At 46.2% G+C, this 13,605-nt stretch overlaps 2 protein-coding genes across 2 annotated transcripts; one reads left to right on the top strand and one right to left on the bottom strand.

Annotated features, from left to right (window-relative positions):
- Window positions 1–18: 18 nt before the first annotated feature.
- On the top strand, window positions 19–2,356 carry rps10 (ribosomal protein S10). The gene is made up of 6 exons (XM_062473557.1): window positions 19–136; window positions 640–789; window positions 1,082–1,256; window positions 1,659–1,736; window positions 1,963–2,018; window positions 2,272–2,356. The coding sequence occupies exons 2-6, from the start codon at window positions 640–642 to the stop codon at window positions 2,314–2,316; spliced, it is 504 nt and encodes a 167-aa protein (XP_062329541.1). The 5' UTR covers window positions 19–136; the 3' UTR covers window positions 2,317–2,356.
- Window positions 2,357–2,780: 424 nt separating this feature from the next.
- Window positions 2,781–12,444, bottom strand: nudt3b (nudix (nucleoside diphosphate linked moiety X)-type motif 3b). Its single transcript, XM_062473544.1, has 5 exons — window positions 12,149–12,444; window positions 11,389–11,499; window positions 7,019–7,063; window positions 6,449–6,533; window positions 2,781–6,357 (listed from the first exon to the last, which is right to left on the bottom strand). Exons 1-5 carry the CDS (start codon window positions 12,245–12,247, stop codon window positions 6,161–6,163), a joined length of 537 nt encoding a protein of 178 aa, XP_062329528.1. The 5' UTR covers window positions 12,248–12,444; the 3' UTR covers window positions 2,781–6,160.
- Window positions 12,445–13,605: the final 1,161 nt, after the last annotated feature.

The raw sequence follows: 13,605 nt of genomic DNA, 5'->3' as shown, positions 1-13,605 counted from the left end.
TTGTTACACGTTTCCCCCTATCCCCCGCCAGACCAGGAGATGGCGGTAAAGCTACTGAGTCCAACGTTCTCCCTTAAATCTTCTTCAGCAAGCGAAGGTCTTTCCTTCCGGCTCCGGTCACTTACCAAGTGGAAAGGTAAGGAAATAACCGGCGAATCAATCTATATAAATCTTCGACATCGTATTCGTTTTTAAACGTCTACGTTACTTTTTTGTATAATGGTACTGTTAATCATCAATTCGTTGACATATTGATGTAGAAAGAGTCGCCAATTTATCCAGATCCGCAATGATGGACCCAGGCTCAAGCGCTGATGTCCTCGAATGACTACCGAGCTAGTTCGGTTGGTCTTAGCTAGTAGCGGCAACTCACGACAAAGCGTCTAATACAATGTAAAGTCTTAACGAATTGTGGTATCAATTGATATGATAATTTCAATTAAGTTGTTACAAAGTGGATTGCATTTGGTCAGTGGGTTACTAATATATCTACAGTAAGCAATAATATGCTAACTAAGCATATAGCCTATGTTCAATGCAGCTAAGCTAGCTGTAGCTAGCAAACGTCGCTCGCTGAAGGCTACTTGAGTTGTTAATGGTCGTTGTTCACTCCCGCTTAAACATACTTTATCTCTTCAGATGCTGATGCCCAAGAAAAACCGTATTGCCATCTATGAGCTCCTCTTCAAAGAGGGTGTCATGGTGGCAAAGAAAGATGTTCATCTGCCCAAACACCCCGAGCTTGCCGACAAGAACGTGCCCAACCTGCACGTGATGAAAGCGATGCAGGTGAGAGGAGGGAAACGGTAGCGACTAAGCATCTGTCGGAACTAAGTATATTTCATATCCAAGATACTGTTCTGGCAGTGAATTAGGCAGATGTTGGGTCGACTAAGCACTGTCAGTGGATGAGCACAGTTAGCGTTTGTAAAGGATGTTGTTTGAACAGCGTCTATTGAGTTGCCCCTGATGGGGATTCGTCTGCGTTGCATTGACTAGATTCAGATCTGCTCATGCTGTGTTATTGTTTTTTTGTGGGTGGAAAAAAAAGCATGTGTTCTGTGCATGTTTGCCTCTACAGTCTTTGAAGTCGTGTGGGTATGTCAAGGAGCAATTTGCCTGGCGCCATTTTTACTGGTACCTCACCAATGAAGGGATCCAGTACCTGAGAGACTTCCTCCATCTTCCTCCTGAGATCGTCCCCGCCACCCTCCGCCGCCAGACCAGGCCAGAGACCGCCAGACCCAGACCCAAGGGTAGGTCTCCCACCCGAGGCTAAGGGCTCAGCCAGAGGGGGGAGGAGGAGTAGCGCTCTTATTTAGTCTGTCGTCCTCGTAAATCACTGAGGTACTGGAGACGGGTCATTTATTTGTTGTCTCAAGAACTGGTATTGGTGGTTTGGATTGGTTAGGTGTCAGATGGAACCCAGGTGTGTGTGACTTCCTGTGTGTATGGATTCTGTGATCAGATAGGTTGTTCCTGCTCCTCTTCCTGTGTATAACTTCCTGTCTGGATGAGCTGATGGTTTGTCCTGCTCCTCTTCCTGTGTGTAACTTCCTGTGTCTGGATGAGCTGATGGTTTGTCCTGCTCCTCTTCCTGTGTGTAACTTCCTGTCTGGATGAGCTGATGGTTTGTCCTGCTCTTCCTGTGTGTCAAGGTATGGAGGGAGAGAGACCAGCTCGTCTGAACCGTGGTGAGGCAGACAGAGACACCTACAGGAGGACCGCTGCCCCCCGTAAGTACCTCCTCTGATACCAGCAGACTGCTTCACACGCCACTGGGGTTTATTTAGACATCTAATATTAGTCCTGGTTTCAACTGTGCAGGGACTATGCAATTGTTTTTTATTGTGTTTTTAACTTCAGTTGTACATGTACATCTGGATGTAACGGACCTAGATTGAAGTGTACAGTGTTTAAGTCTCTGATTTGAATTGTAATTAAGATGGTTTCTCTCTTCAGCTGGTGCCGATAAGAAGGCTGAGGCAGGCGCAGGAGCTGCGACAGAGTTCCAGTTCGTAAGTATCCCGGGTGTCTCGGGACAGGCAGGGTTTCTCTTAGGACCACTGGAGATATTACACACATTCCCAGGGCTTTATCAACATGGATCAGGCTTGGGCTTTATCAAAATGGTAGTGGACAAGCTTGTTTTCAAGTTTTCCAAGACCGTTTCACAGGTCTCAATTGTTGAAAATCATGTTATTTCCAGTATTGTGAGCAGGTGTGTAGACGTGTGACAGGAGGGGGTTGACGTCCTGTTTCTCTCCACAGAGGGGCGGTTTCGGGCGTGGCCGGGGACAGCAGCCTCCACAGTAAAACTCTGGATCGATTTCTGTACAATAAAGACAAAACACAACTTCTTGTCGCTCATCTTTGATCGTACCCTTCTGCCGTCTCTATGTGCCTCTCTGATGCGTGCTCCTGTAATGACCCGGAACATGTAGGAATCGGTAGCAGTGGAAGTAGATATATGGCTTTATTGCGTGGCTGCAAAGCCGTAACCAATTAAATGTTTTTACTGAGGGGTGTGACTTGTAGCAAGCCACCAAGACCTGCACAGTGCCCGATCAAGTGCATATTTATAATTTGATATTCATATAAAACAAATACGGTATATTGAGCATATGGTGTCAGATCAGCCAGGAGCAGGCTGGTTGTCCTGTTCTCTGCTACAGAGCGTAAAAGGAGAAATTAGCAAAGATTAAATATATAACTACTGAACGCCCACTGATGGAGAAACTCACTAGGTGGAGGTGAAAATAAAGACAACAGACCCATAATGTGAAATACTGGTGTTTACTTGTTGGCACATTTATATTACAATCTTCTGTCTTCTCTCACTGGATTATTCCACAGTCCCAAATGACAAAAAGGAAAAGAAATCGTCAGCCACACAAACACCCTGGAGAAAACGATGACATCACATGAGCTCCCAGGTTAAGCTAGGCTCCACACCAGATCATTCTCTTTGAAACGTAATTTGCCCAAAAATTGTTTCTCCCACATCAGGCACAATTACAAAAGTTGTAGCACAATCTGACGGAAAGCATTTTAAAGAAAATTCTGTCAATATTTGACAGAGGCCTTTAACGGCTTGAAATGCTACAAATCGCAACATTTGTTCATTTGGGTTTAGTGATGTGGTTTGATGCCTCATACATTTAATGACCACTAGATGGTGCCAAACATTCTTTGATGGTCATGTGTTCAATACTGCAACCAAAGTTATTGCCATCATCACTTAACAGCTGTTTAGGACTACCTCAGCTTGTCAATCCTTAATATAGTCCCTTTCTTATTGGAGGATGTCTTGGGTCTGAAACTATATCTTGGCTGGTTCTATCCTGTCAGAAAAAAATCGCAAAAGGTGTTTCTAAATGGTTCCCCCAGTAGACCTTTTACACAGTCATTAAAACGTCAATGTTTACTTCATTTTCCAGAGCCCGTTTGTGGAGAGGCCTTGCCTGCATGGCATGTAGAAGGTCACAGGGGTGAGACACATCTGACTGTCTCAGACTGAAGCCAAAAGCTTTTTAAGAGACGGCCTCTGACCTTCCAGAGTACAAGACATCATGTCAATAACACAAATAGAGATACACAAAGTACAAACAAGGAAACGACAGGTCTGGGAGGAAGTGGTGATGGTTGTTCAGACATCGGCTGTTTCTCGTGAGTTGTGTCACATTCGTTTGGACAGTGTGTCTGCCGTCCGGCTCCCCAGCCTGGTACAGACTGAGACTCCTCTGGACCATCCCACACGGCTGTCTTCAGGGCTGCTGGCCGGCCTTCACACATCTGACACATACTGGCCCAGAAAGGGGCTAATATGAAATCTCCGCTAGACATCGGCGCCAGGAAACGCAAACTAAGACTTCGACCTGCACACCTAACGAGACCATTAAAAAGCAGTAAAAGCACGTTCAAAGTCTGCAGCCGTGGTTACGGCAGGGCTTGTAGTCTGCAGCCGTGGTTACGGCAGGGCTTGTAGTCTGCAGCCGTGGTTACGGCAGGGGTTGTAGTCTGCAGCTGTGGTTACGGCAGGGCTTGTAGTCTGCAGCCATGGTCACAGCAGGGCTTGATTCTACCGTGACTCCATCAACTCAGGAACAGATGGGCAATGAAAGTAGGTGAAACACAGGTCAAAATAAATTATTAGAAACTAGGCTAGTAGGGGTTGTTTATCTGGAAAGCCATAGCGAGTAGCGATATGGGCAGGAGAGGTGACAGGGGAGGGCCTGGTTAACACCTCTGATGTGGGGCCTGCTGACAGGAGGCCAGGCTGAAATAACAGCTCCGTGGTCTGACATGACCTGACTGCAGTTTGGTAGTTATGGTTCTGTAGCAGGAAGCCTCGAGGATAAAATCTACATTTTGTGTCTGCAATAACCATTTCTAGCTTGGCAGGCTAATTTGGGCAAGGGATTTGGAAGAGGGTTTTGGTGGTGAATGTTGAACAGGCCCCTAACATCATACAGTCTGCAACACAAGCCTCAGATGTCCAGTCTGTTACCCCAGTGAAGTTATTTACCAAGGTCAAGGCCCTGTCTTCACCCCGTGTGACTAGGCCTCCCGCCCCAGACCACAGCTGGGAACTGCTCATCTACACGTGGCAGGAAAAGTTTTGTCATTTGCATTCTCTCACCTTTGATCTTTACAGAAATAAACAATTTACAAGACAAACGTTGTACATGCCATCTACAGCGCCTCCAGTTTCACAGTATTGAGCCGAGCGCTCCATGCCAGATATCAAGGCAGAACACAGCGGGACTAAAGACACTTCTGCCAGACGTCAAAGAGAAGAAAAAAAACTAGTATCCAAAAGCATTTTACACGGTTAAAAACGAGGTCTCAAACTGTACAAGGCTTGTTTGTTCTGCATCTTGCCAAAGACATCCTTTTATATTCCAATACTTTCTCAATGTCAATCAGGTGTTTTTTTAGTGTTTTTGGGGATGCAGATTAAATACTAAATAATGAAGGTTTAGAAAATAAAACGACTTCACCTTACTGAAAAGTGCCCTCTAAAAACTCACCTTAAAATACCTGTCTAGGGCCTACATGTTATGAACGCAATGTAAACAACCACTATTCAACTGAAACCAGACGGAGGAGCAGAGAAGGTCTGATCTGCTGCAAGGTGATATGTGCTTGGCGTCCTGACAGTCTTCGCTGTTCTCCTCAGGAACGCTCAGATCTTAAGACATGAAGGACAACTTCGTCATCCACACCACTGAATCCCAAAGTTAGAACCCACTAAAGGACCAAATAAGAGGGGAACATTTTGAAGTAAGAAAAACTGGTTCTCTGAGGAGAGATTATCCGGTCTATTCTCACATTTTATAGTTATATAGGGAACATTCTTCTTTTTTTTTTGATTCAGTGATTGGCTAAATCAAAGAAGACTTAGGGAGTGTCGACTTGACACTTATATTGTGACGCCCCTTTTCTTCAGATAAAGAATGAGATCTTGACATCAAAAACCACAATGAGGAGCAAAATTAAGAGGATTTCAAAGACCTTAGCACAAAAGACTGTCTGTTTCACAATCAGAATCAGGTCGCCAGAATGTGTGAGACCAAAACCATAAACAGTGCTCATGCAAAAGAAGTCACTTCCAACAAGTCTGTCCATTCAGACACAAAGAACATATCCTATCCGTACAACAGGGAAAAATACACTCATGGGCAACATTCATTCACAGAAAAGAACCAAAAAGATGAGACATTAAAAAGACCACTGAAAGCCTTCAGCTTAAGCACTAAGTATACACTTTTACATTACAACAGTAAAAAGTAGTTCTTGCATTCAATAACCACCACGCTAAGGGCGTGTTAAAAGAGGGAGAATAGGAGGAAGAGAAGAGTGGAGGAGAGGGAGAAAGAGGAAGTGAGGAACAATTCATGCAGTTGTCAATAAAAAGAAAGAAAAAGAACAGGGGATGGGGGTTGAAAGGTTACATGTACATTTACAAAGAGTTTCAGAATCTTCACCCAACACTTGTCATCAAGTCTGTGCCACAATTCTGGCACAAAGGAGTTGGCAAGGCAAACCATGTTACCATGGAGACAACGAAGAAGAAACAGAAAACCATACAGGTAGGAGCGAGAGAGAGGGGGGAGGGGGGCTCCAGGGCGTGGGGCTCCAGGGCGTGATGTTGTAGTTATCTGATACCCGACACAGAGCTTTGATTGATGTTATAGGTGGGGGACAGATCTCCTCCTATGGAGGTGACCAGGGGTGTCCCGTTGCTGGTCAGACAGCCCTGCTGAAGAGCATCAAAGTAGGTGGCCTGCACAGGCTTGTGACACCGCAGCACCTGGATGGCATCGTCTATTTTAAACCATTCCCTTTTCCTCCCTGTTGAGAGGAAGGAGACAGGGTTGAGGAACAGTGTGACGGGGACGAGGCTGGAGGGGTCGAGGGGTCATGGTGACCTCTAGATACTCACCGATGTTGACCGAGTCCTCCCAGTCTTCCAGGACCTCTGTCACCACCAGCACGTACACAAACGTTCTGTGTTTCCTCTCCCGGTTCTGTGGGGTAGAAGGGGTTCACTCACTCGCTTGGAAAGACTCCAAAACACTGCTCGTCACTTACCGTAAGATTAGTTTGGTAATTAAAAAGAAAGGTTTTGTCCCCTGTGAATGTGTTGTGTAAGCTAATGAGGCCCTCTAAGTGTTGTTTAACAACACAGACAGCTCAGTGCTAGATGAATGTACATTTCCAATTTTGAATGGCCCACTACTTCCCAGACAATTATGTTCCAGCAATCCTGTTCCAGCCAATCACCTTTTAAAAGGCAGGCCTTCCTCCTTGGCTTGTTTTGTGAAACTCCTGCTTTAGCTGCAGGAAGTTATGGTAGTTCAAACAGGAATTGGGGGAGCTGTTTCTTCTATGTTAATTGATTTAATAAAGTTACCTACTTCAGCTTTAATGTGTGTGTGGTGTTAATGTAGTAGTAGATGCATTGTGATACTCTGCATGAGAAATGTCGATCCAAAAGGACTAGATTACTCACCTCAAATATCCCCACCAGGCGTCCCAGAGTCCCCTTCACACCTGCCTGTAACGTTCACAAACCAGACAGCTAAGGACACGCATCACAAATCAACACAATCAGGTTTGTTGCCAAGTAAACAAGTACTTTAGGTAAAAGGCATAATATAAGATGGAAAAAATGACAATCATCTCCTGCATCTTTGACATCTCAGTTAATCTAGATCTGACAGGTTACATTGACAGAGTCCCTGGCTGAAGACAAGTATTGAGTTTTCAGAAATCAGCGAAGCAAGTTCAGGCATGGCACTCAACTATTTTTCCATGTAATATGAATAAATGGTGAAATCAATCACGTGAGTGTCTTGACTGAACTTATTGTACAATCAAAAGCCCTAAGAATATCCTTGAAATGTGGTCACACTGTACAAATGATTCAGTATGTGTATTTCTAGAAAGCCTGTTATGAGTCATGCTCCAATCTGCTTTCAAACTGAACAGCCCTGGAATCTGCTGATAACATCAGTTTATTACTCATCCTGCTAGCGTTTACAAGTCAGTCAATGGGAGTGTCGAGGGGTCTAGTATGGATCAGGGCGTAGCTCTCCTCCTGGGAATTTGAGATGTTTTGCAGGCCAGGTTTAGACTGAAACAGCCTGCTTCAGGTTTCATCTATTAATACCTCCTCCATAGACACAGACCCAGCCTCCGAACCACCCCCCAACCTCAGCCCCCAACCACAGAACCAACCTCCCAGCCTCAGACCCCAACCTCAGCCTCAGCACCAGCCCAGGCTCTTCTAATGCTAACACACTACACCGACACAGCCCAGGTGTTGCTAATGCTAACACACTACACCGACACAGCCCAGGCGCTGCTAATGCTAACACACTACACCGATACAGCCCAGGTGTTGTTGATGCTAACACACTACACCGACACAGCCCAGGTGCTGCTAATGCTAACACACTACACCGACACAGCCCAGGTGTTGCTAATGCTAACATACTACACCGACACAGCCCAGATGTTGCTAATGCTAACACACTACACTGACACAGGCCAGGTGCTGCTAATGCTAACACACTACACTGACACAGCCCAGGTGCTGCTAATGCTAAAACACTACACTGACACAGCCCAGGTGCTGCTAATTCTAACACACTACACTGACACAGGCCAGGTGCTGCTAATGCTAACACACTACACTGACACAGGCCAGGTGCTGCTAATGCTAACACACTACACTGACACAGCCCAGGTGCTGCTAATGCTAACACACTACACTGACACAGGCCAGGTGCTGCTAATGCTAACACACTACACTGACACAGCCCAGGTGCTGCTAATGCTAACACACGACACTGACACAGCCCAGGTGCTGCTAATGCTAACACACTACACTGACACAGCCCAGGTGTTGCTAATGCTAACACACTACACTGACACAGGCCAGGTGCTGCTAATGCTAACACACGACACTGACACAGCCCAGGTGTTGCTAATGCTAACACACTACACTGACACAGCCCAGGTGCTGCTAATGCTAACACACTACACTGACACAGGCCAGGTGTTGCTAATGCTAACACACTACACTGACACAGCCCAGATGTTGCTAATGCTAACACACTACACTGACACAGGCCAGGTGCTGCTAATGCTAACACACTACACTGACACAGCCCAGGTGCTGCTAATGCTAAAACACTACACTGACACAGCCCAGGTGCTGCTAATTCTAACACACTACACTGACACAGGCCAGGTGCTGCTAATGCTAACACACTACACTGACACAGGCCAGGTGCTGCTAATGCTAACACACTACACTGACACAGCCCAGGTGCTGCTAATGCTAACACACTACACTGACACAGGCCAGGTGCTGCTAATGCTAACACACTACACTGACACAGCCCAGGTGCTGCTAATGCTAACACACGACACTGACACAGCCCAGGTGCTGCTAATGCTAACACACTACACTGACACAGCCCAGGTGTTGCTAATGCTAACACACTACACTGACACAGGCCAGGTGCTGCTAATGCTAACACACGACACTGACACAGCCCAGGTGTTGCTAATGCTAACACACTACACTGACACAGCCCAGATGTTGCTAATGCTAACACACTACACTGACACAGCCCAGGTGCTGCTAATGCTAACACACTACACTGACACAGGCCAGGTGTTGCTAATGCTAACACACTACACTGACACAGGCCAGGTGCTGCTAATGCTAACACACTACACTGACACAGGCCAGGTGCTGCTAATGCTAACACACTACACTGACACAGGCCAGGTGCTGCTAATGCTAACACACTACACTGACACAGCCCAGGTGTTGCTAATGCTAACACACTACACTGACACAGCCCAGGTGTTGCTAATGCTAACACACTACACTGACACAGCCCCCGCCTTTACGTTCTCTTTCTAAAGATCCAAACTCAGCTGATACAATACGCCAATTCATAGCTGATGGGTGTTGCTCTCTCCTGCTTCTCTGTCGGCCTGGTGGACGCAGCGTCCTCCAGTCCTCCTAACCCCAGACAACACAGCCCTCGCTGGGGGAGGGGTGTGGACACCCAACGACATGAGCCTGTAGTGAACTTTGACCTTGTGTTTCTGTCATCGCTGGCATGAGTCTGCACCAACGAGCATAAGCACTTCTCTCTCCCCCCACCCCTCTCTCTCCCCCTTTCTCATATGACCATCACAATCAGCCGGCAGGGATTATGACCTGCTACAACCCCATGCAGTAAGAGGCTTACAGCCCGCACTGGGCCCATGTTGGGCAGGGAACTCTCCATCACAGACCCAACTGACTGGGCAGTCAGACACTTGTAGATTTCTCGGGACCTAAACAGGCTTCGTAGGCCTTCAAGCCCACTGAGACAATCCTCCTCCACCAGCCCTCTCCCTGAGACACTCCTCCTCCACCAGCCCTCTCCCTGAGACACTCCTCCTCCACCAGCCCTCTCCCTGAGACACTCCTCCACCAGCCCTCTCCCTGAGACACTCCTCCTCCACCAGCCCTCTCCCTGAGACACTCCTCCTCCACCAGCCCTCTCCCTGAGACACTCCTCCTCCACCAGCCCTCTCCCTGAGACACTCCTCCACCAGCCCTCTCCCTGAGACACTCCTCCACCAGCCCTCTCCCTGAGACACTCCTCCTCCACCAGCCCTCTCCCTGAGACACTCCTCCTCCACCAGCCCTCTCCCTGAGACACTCCTCCACCAGCCCTCTCCCTGAGACACTCCTCCACCAGCCCTCTCCCTGAGACACTCCTCCTCCACCAGCCCTCTCCCTGAGACACTCCTCCACCAGCCCTCTCCCAGCGGAAAATATACATGCAAGCCAGGAAGGGCAGATGCCCTTCCTACTGATCACACCAACCAGAATAAGAGATGATATCAGCACACAATGTGATGGATCACAGAAAGGGTATAATCTTTACACAGCGACCCCGCTCTAAAGGCAGTCGATCTGTCAGGGGGGATGTAATTCAACGCCCTGGCTGTCCTGGACGTTCTCTCTCGTACCCTTCAACACCCCCGGGCGCGCTGTCCTCGGGGCTTCTGCCAGCGCGCTAACCAGGCTTCATGTGAAACATCCTCTGTCGTCTTCTGTAGTACCTGAACTTTAAATTAGGAAGTGCCAGGGGGAGAAGCAAGCCAACTGAAGCTGTAAACTATTTGGGTTGTCGCTGAGTTTTTTTAAAAGGTTCTCTTTTTTATTATGTCCAACATCTGTCCTATCCCTGATTCGCATTGTGATTGAGGCTAAGGTTTAAGCCAGTGATCTGCACCATGTTTAAGTAACTTTAAAAGTATGTTTGTCCACCAACTTAAATACAGCCTACAAACTACTAGGCTGTAGTTCCCAACAGGATGTGTGGTGTTAAACAGCAAACAACAATTATCTAAGTCGTGGGAGGTGTAATACTGCAGGGTAGTTCCTCTGGAGTGGTAGTAATGGAGGATACTTCTGGAGGGCAGCCACAGCATCATGTAAAGGGCAGTGACGCCGATTGGCACTTTAACACTTGTGTAACATGATGCTTGGATTCACTGGTTGCTTAGATGGCGCACTGCTTTCTCATTCTGTGTAAACAGGATGACTGCTGTGCCAAACTGGGCAGGGGTTACAGGAATGGGGAGTTTAAAGTGGATGTTTCATCCATGTGGAATACTGCTATTCATGTTGGCCTTTCAGGCAGCTCTGGGTGAGGTCATCCCTGGATGCTTGTAGTCTCGTTTTCTACACGACACCAAGAGAGAGCAACCCCAGCATATTCATAGTGATCGAGCTTTCAGGCAACCCAGTAATGTAGACTAACACATTCCCAGCTCCAAACACACAGAGACACAACCGACCTCTTCACAAACTTCCCGCGCTGCAGCAACATTGGGCTCTTCTTCTGGCTCCATTCCCCCACCGGGGACAATCCACTTATCTGGATGCCGGCTACTACTCACCAGCAGCACCTGAACAGGAGGAGTCAAGAGTTGATCATGTATCACACCAGACCTCTTTCCCAATTCAGTTATTTTAACAAACAAAAGTAGCTAGCTAATGGTAGTAAAAACAACAAGGGGACATTGGCAGATAATGGGATGACAACAAGAGACTTGGCAACCTTCTCAGCACTATCATAATAGCATGTCAGAGATTGGCTGTCATTATCAGATGATGCCTATGTTATTAGCTAGTTAGCTATTCTGCTAGCTGGACACTACTAATAGCATATAGACTCCTCGTTAGCTAGCTGGCTAGCTAACTTGTGACCAGTTGCCACTAAAAACTCCATCAATGTAGTCGTAAACTGTCCCACTAAGCAGGTTAGCTAACTACCCTTTCTGAAAGCCAGTTTACAGCTATTAAGCTAGCTCCCTAATAATCACTAGCGTACGTAGACAACTGGCAGGCTAGCTGGCTACACAAAACAAACACTTGCTTACGTTGAAGTAAAACTGGCAACTTGTTTGTCCATATGATAACTCTATGTAATGCCAGCAAAAATAAGTATTTCAAACTAAACATGTATCAAGCAAACGTTATGTTCTACCTAGCATCCAGTAATAAAAAGTATAGGCTAGTGAGGCCCACACTACACCCTCTCATCCTCGGGCTTACCTCCTCTTCACTCTCGCTCCTGAAGCAGAGACAGGCGGCCCGTTTCTTGTAGCCATCCCCGTCGTATGTCCGGGTTTGGTTTGACTTGAGCTTCATCATTTCGGGGTACAAAGGTTCAAAAGTAGCTATAACTTAAACCCTAAGAAAGCCGTTGTTTTCGACGTTAATTCCTCCTTTGGGGAACCCCGGTGTTTTCTTAATAGAAATAACTTCTTCTTCGCTTCATTTTCCCAAACCTAGGCACATCTCCGGCACGGTCGCCATTACAAATTACCGCTACTCCAAAACCGTAACGTAGCCGTTCATAGGCAGTGAACCTTTAGAATTTACCTTATCTCGCTTTGAGGAATTGAGCCATCGGATGTTAAAAAAAAAAAACACACAAAAAAAACACAGTAGGCCCCGCCGCCGGCCAGTACAAAAGTAGACTTCAGGCTAATGTGTTATAATTTCATACAAAATTACAACAATAATTGTACTGTAGCCTACATGTCATTTTGACTATCCCTCGCAATAAATTGGTATGAAGGGGAAAGTAACAATAATTAACTGATAAAAAAAAAGGTGATGAAAATGCATGTTAAATAAAAATTAAAAATCAAGTGATTGATTTTTCCTTGTTTACTTTCACCATTCATCATCTACAACACAAAATTGCCATTTATCATAGACTATAGTAAGTCAAGTGGCCTCAAGCGTGGGAGTAACACAAATGAATTGATAAAAACCTCTAGAAGAAAACATTTAACTAACTCCTCCCTATAAAAATGCATGAATTGTTGCTATTTAAATTAAATATAGGCTATGTTGAACGTCCATTAAAATGCCTAGGCTACTGGTCTTCTTTTTTTCAGTTGAGCACTATATTTATGTTTTTACATTTACATTAGATTTATCGAGCAGATGCTTTTCTCCAAAGCGACATACAAATAGGCTACTGCATATTGAAAGTACAGCAGAACACTAGGAAGTGCATTGTTCTCAGTAGGCTATTATTCTGTGGTCATAGTCAAGGAACGGTTTGTATTTAGCAAGCACGTCCAGTGCACATAATCAAATGACTACAAGGCACGGTAAAAAAAAAAACACACAAACTAAGCTAGGCTACACACCAAATACAAGAAAATAAAGTAGGCCTATTTTTGTTGTAGCCTATAGTCACTGAGAACGGTAGGTCTACTATAAGTCTGGTTCCATCACCAGCCAGTCTGTTATAACACAGACGTTGGCACAGGGAGGAGGGGAGTTAAGTTATTAAATGAACTGTATGCCCACTACTTGAGACTAGATTACACTACTGCACCTCTGTTCATTTACACTTACACACCTCCTCATCAACACCCCCTATGGGAGCTGTATTTTCGAACAGGAAGTTCCGATGTTCAGGAATAGTGGGGTTTGGTCAGCTGGACTTCAGTCTCCCCCGTTTCCATCTTCCATCTTCGTGGGGGACGCGT

Source organism: Osmerus eperlanus, chromosome 1 (assembly GCF_963692335.1).
Source record: "Osmerus eperlanus chromosome 1, fOsmEpe2.1, whole genome shotgun sequence".
In the NCBI taxonomy this organism is placed as follows: Eukaryota; Metazoa; Chordata; class Actinopteri; order Osmeriformes; family Osmeridae; genus Osmerus; species Osmerus eperlanus.
This window is presented reverse-complemented; position numbering and strand designations above follow the sequence as displayed.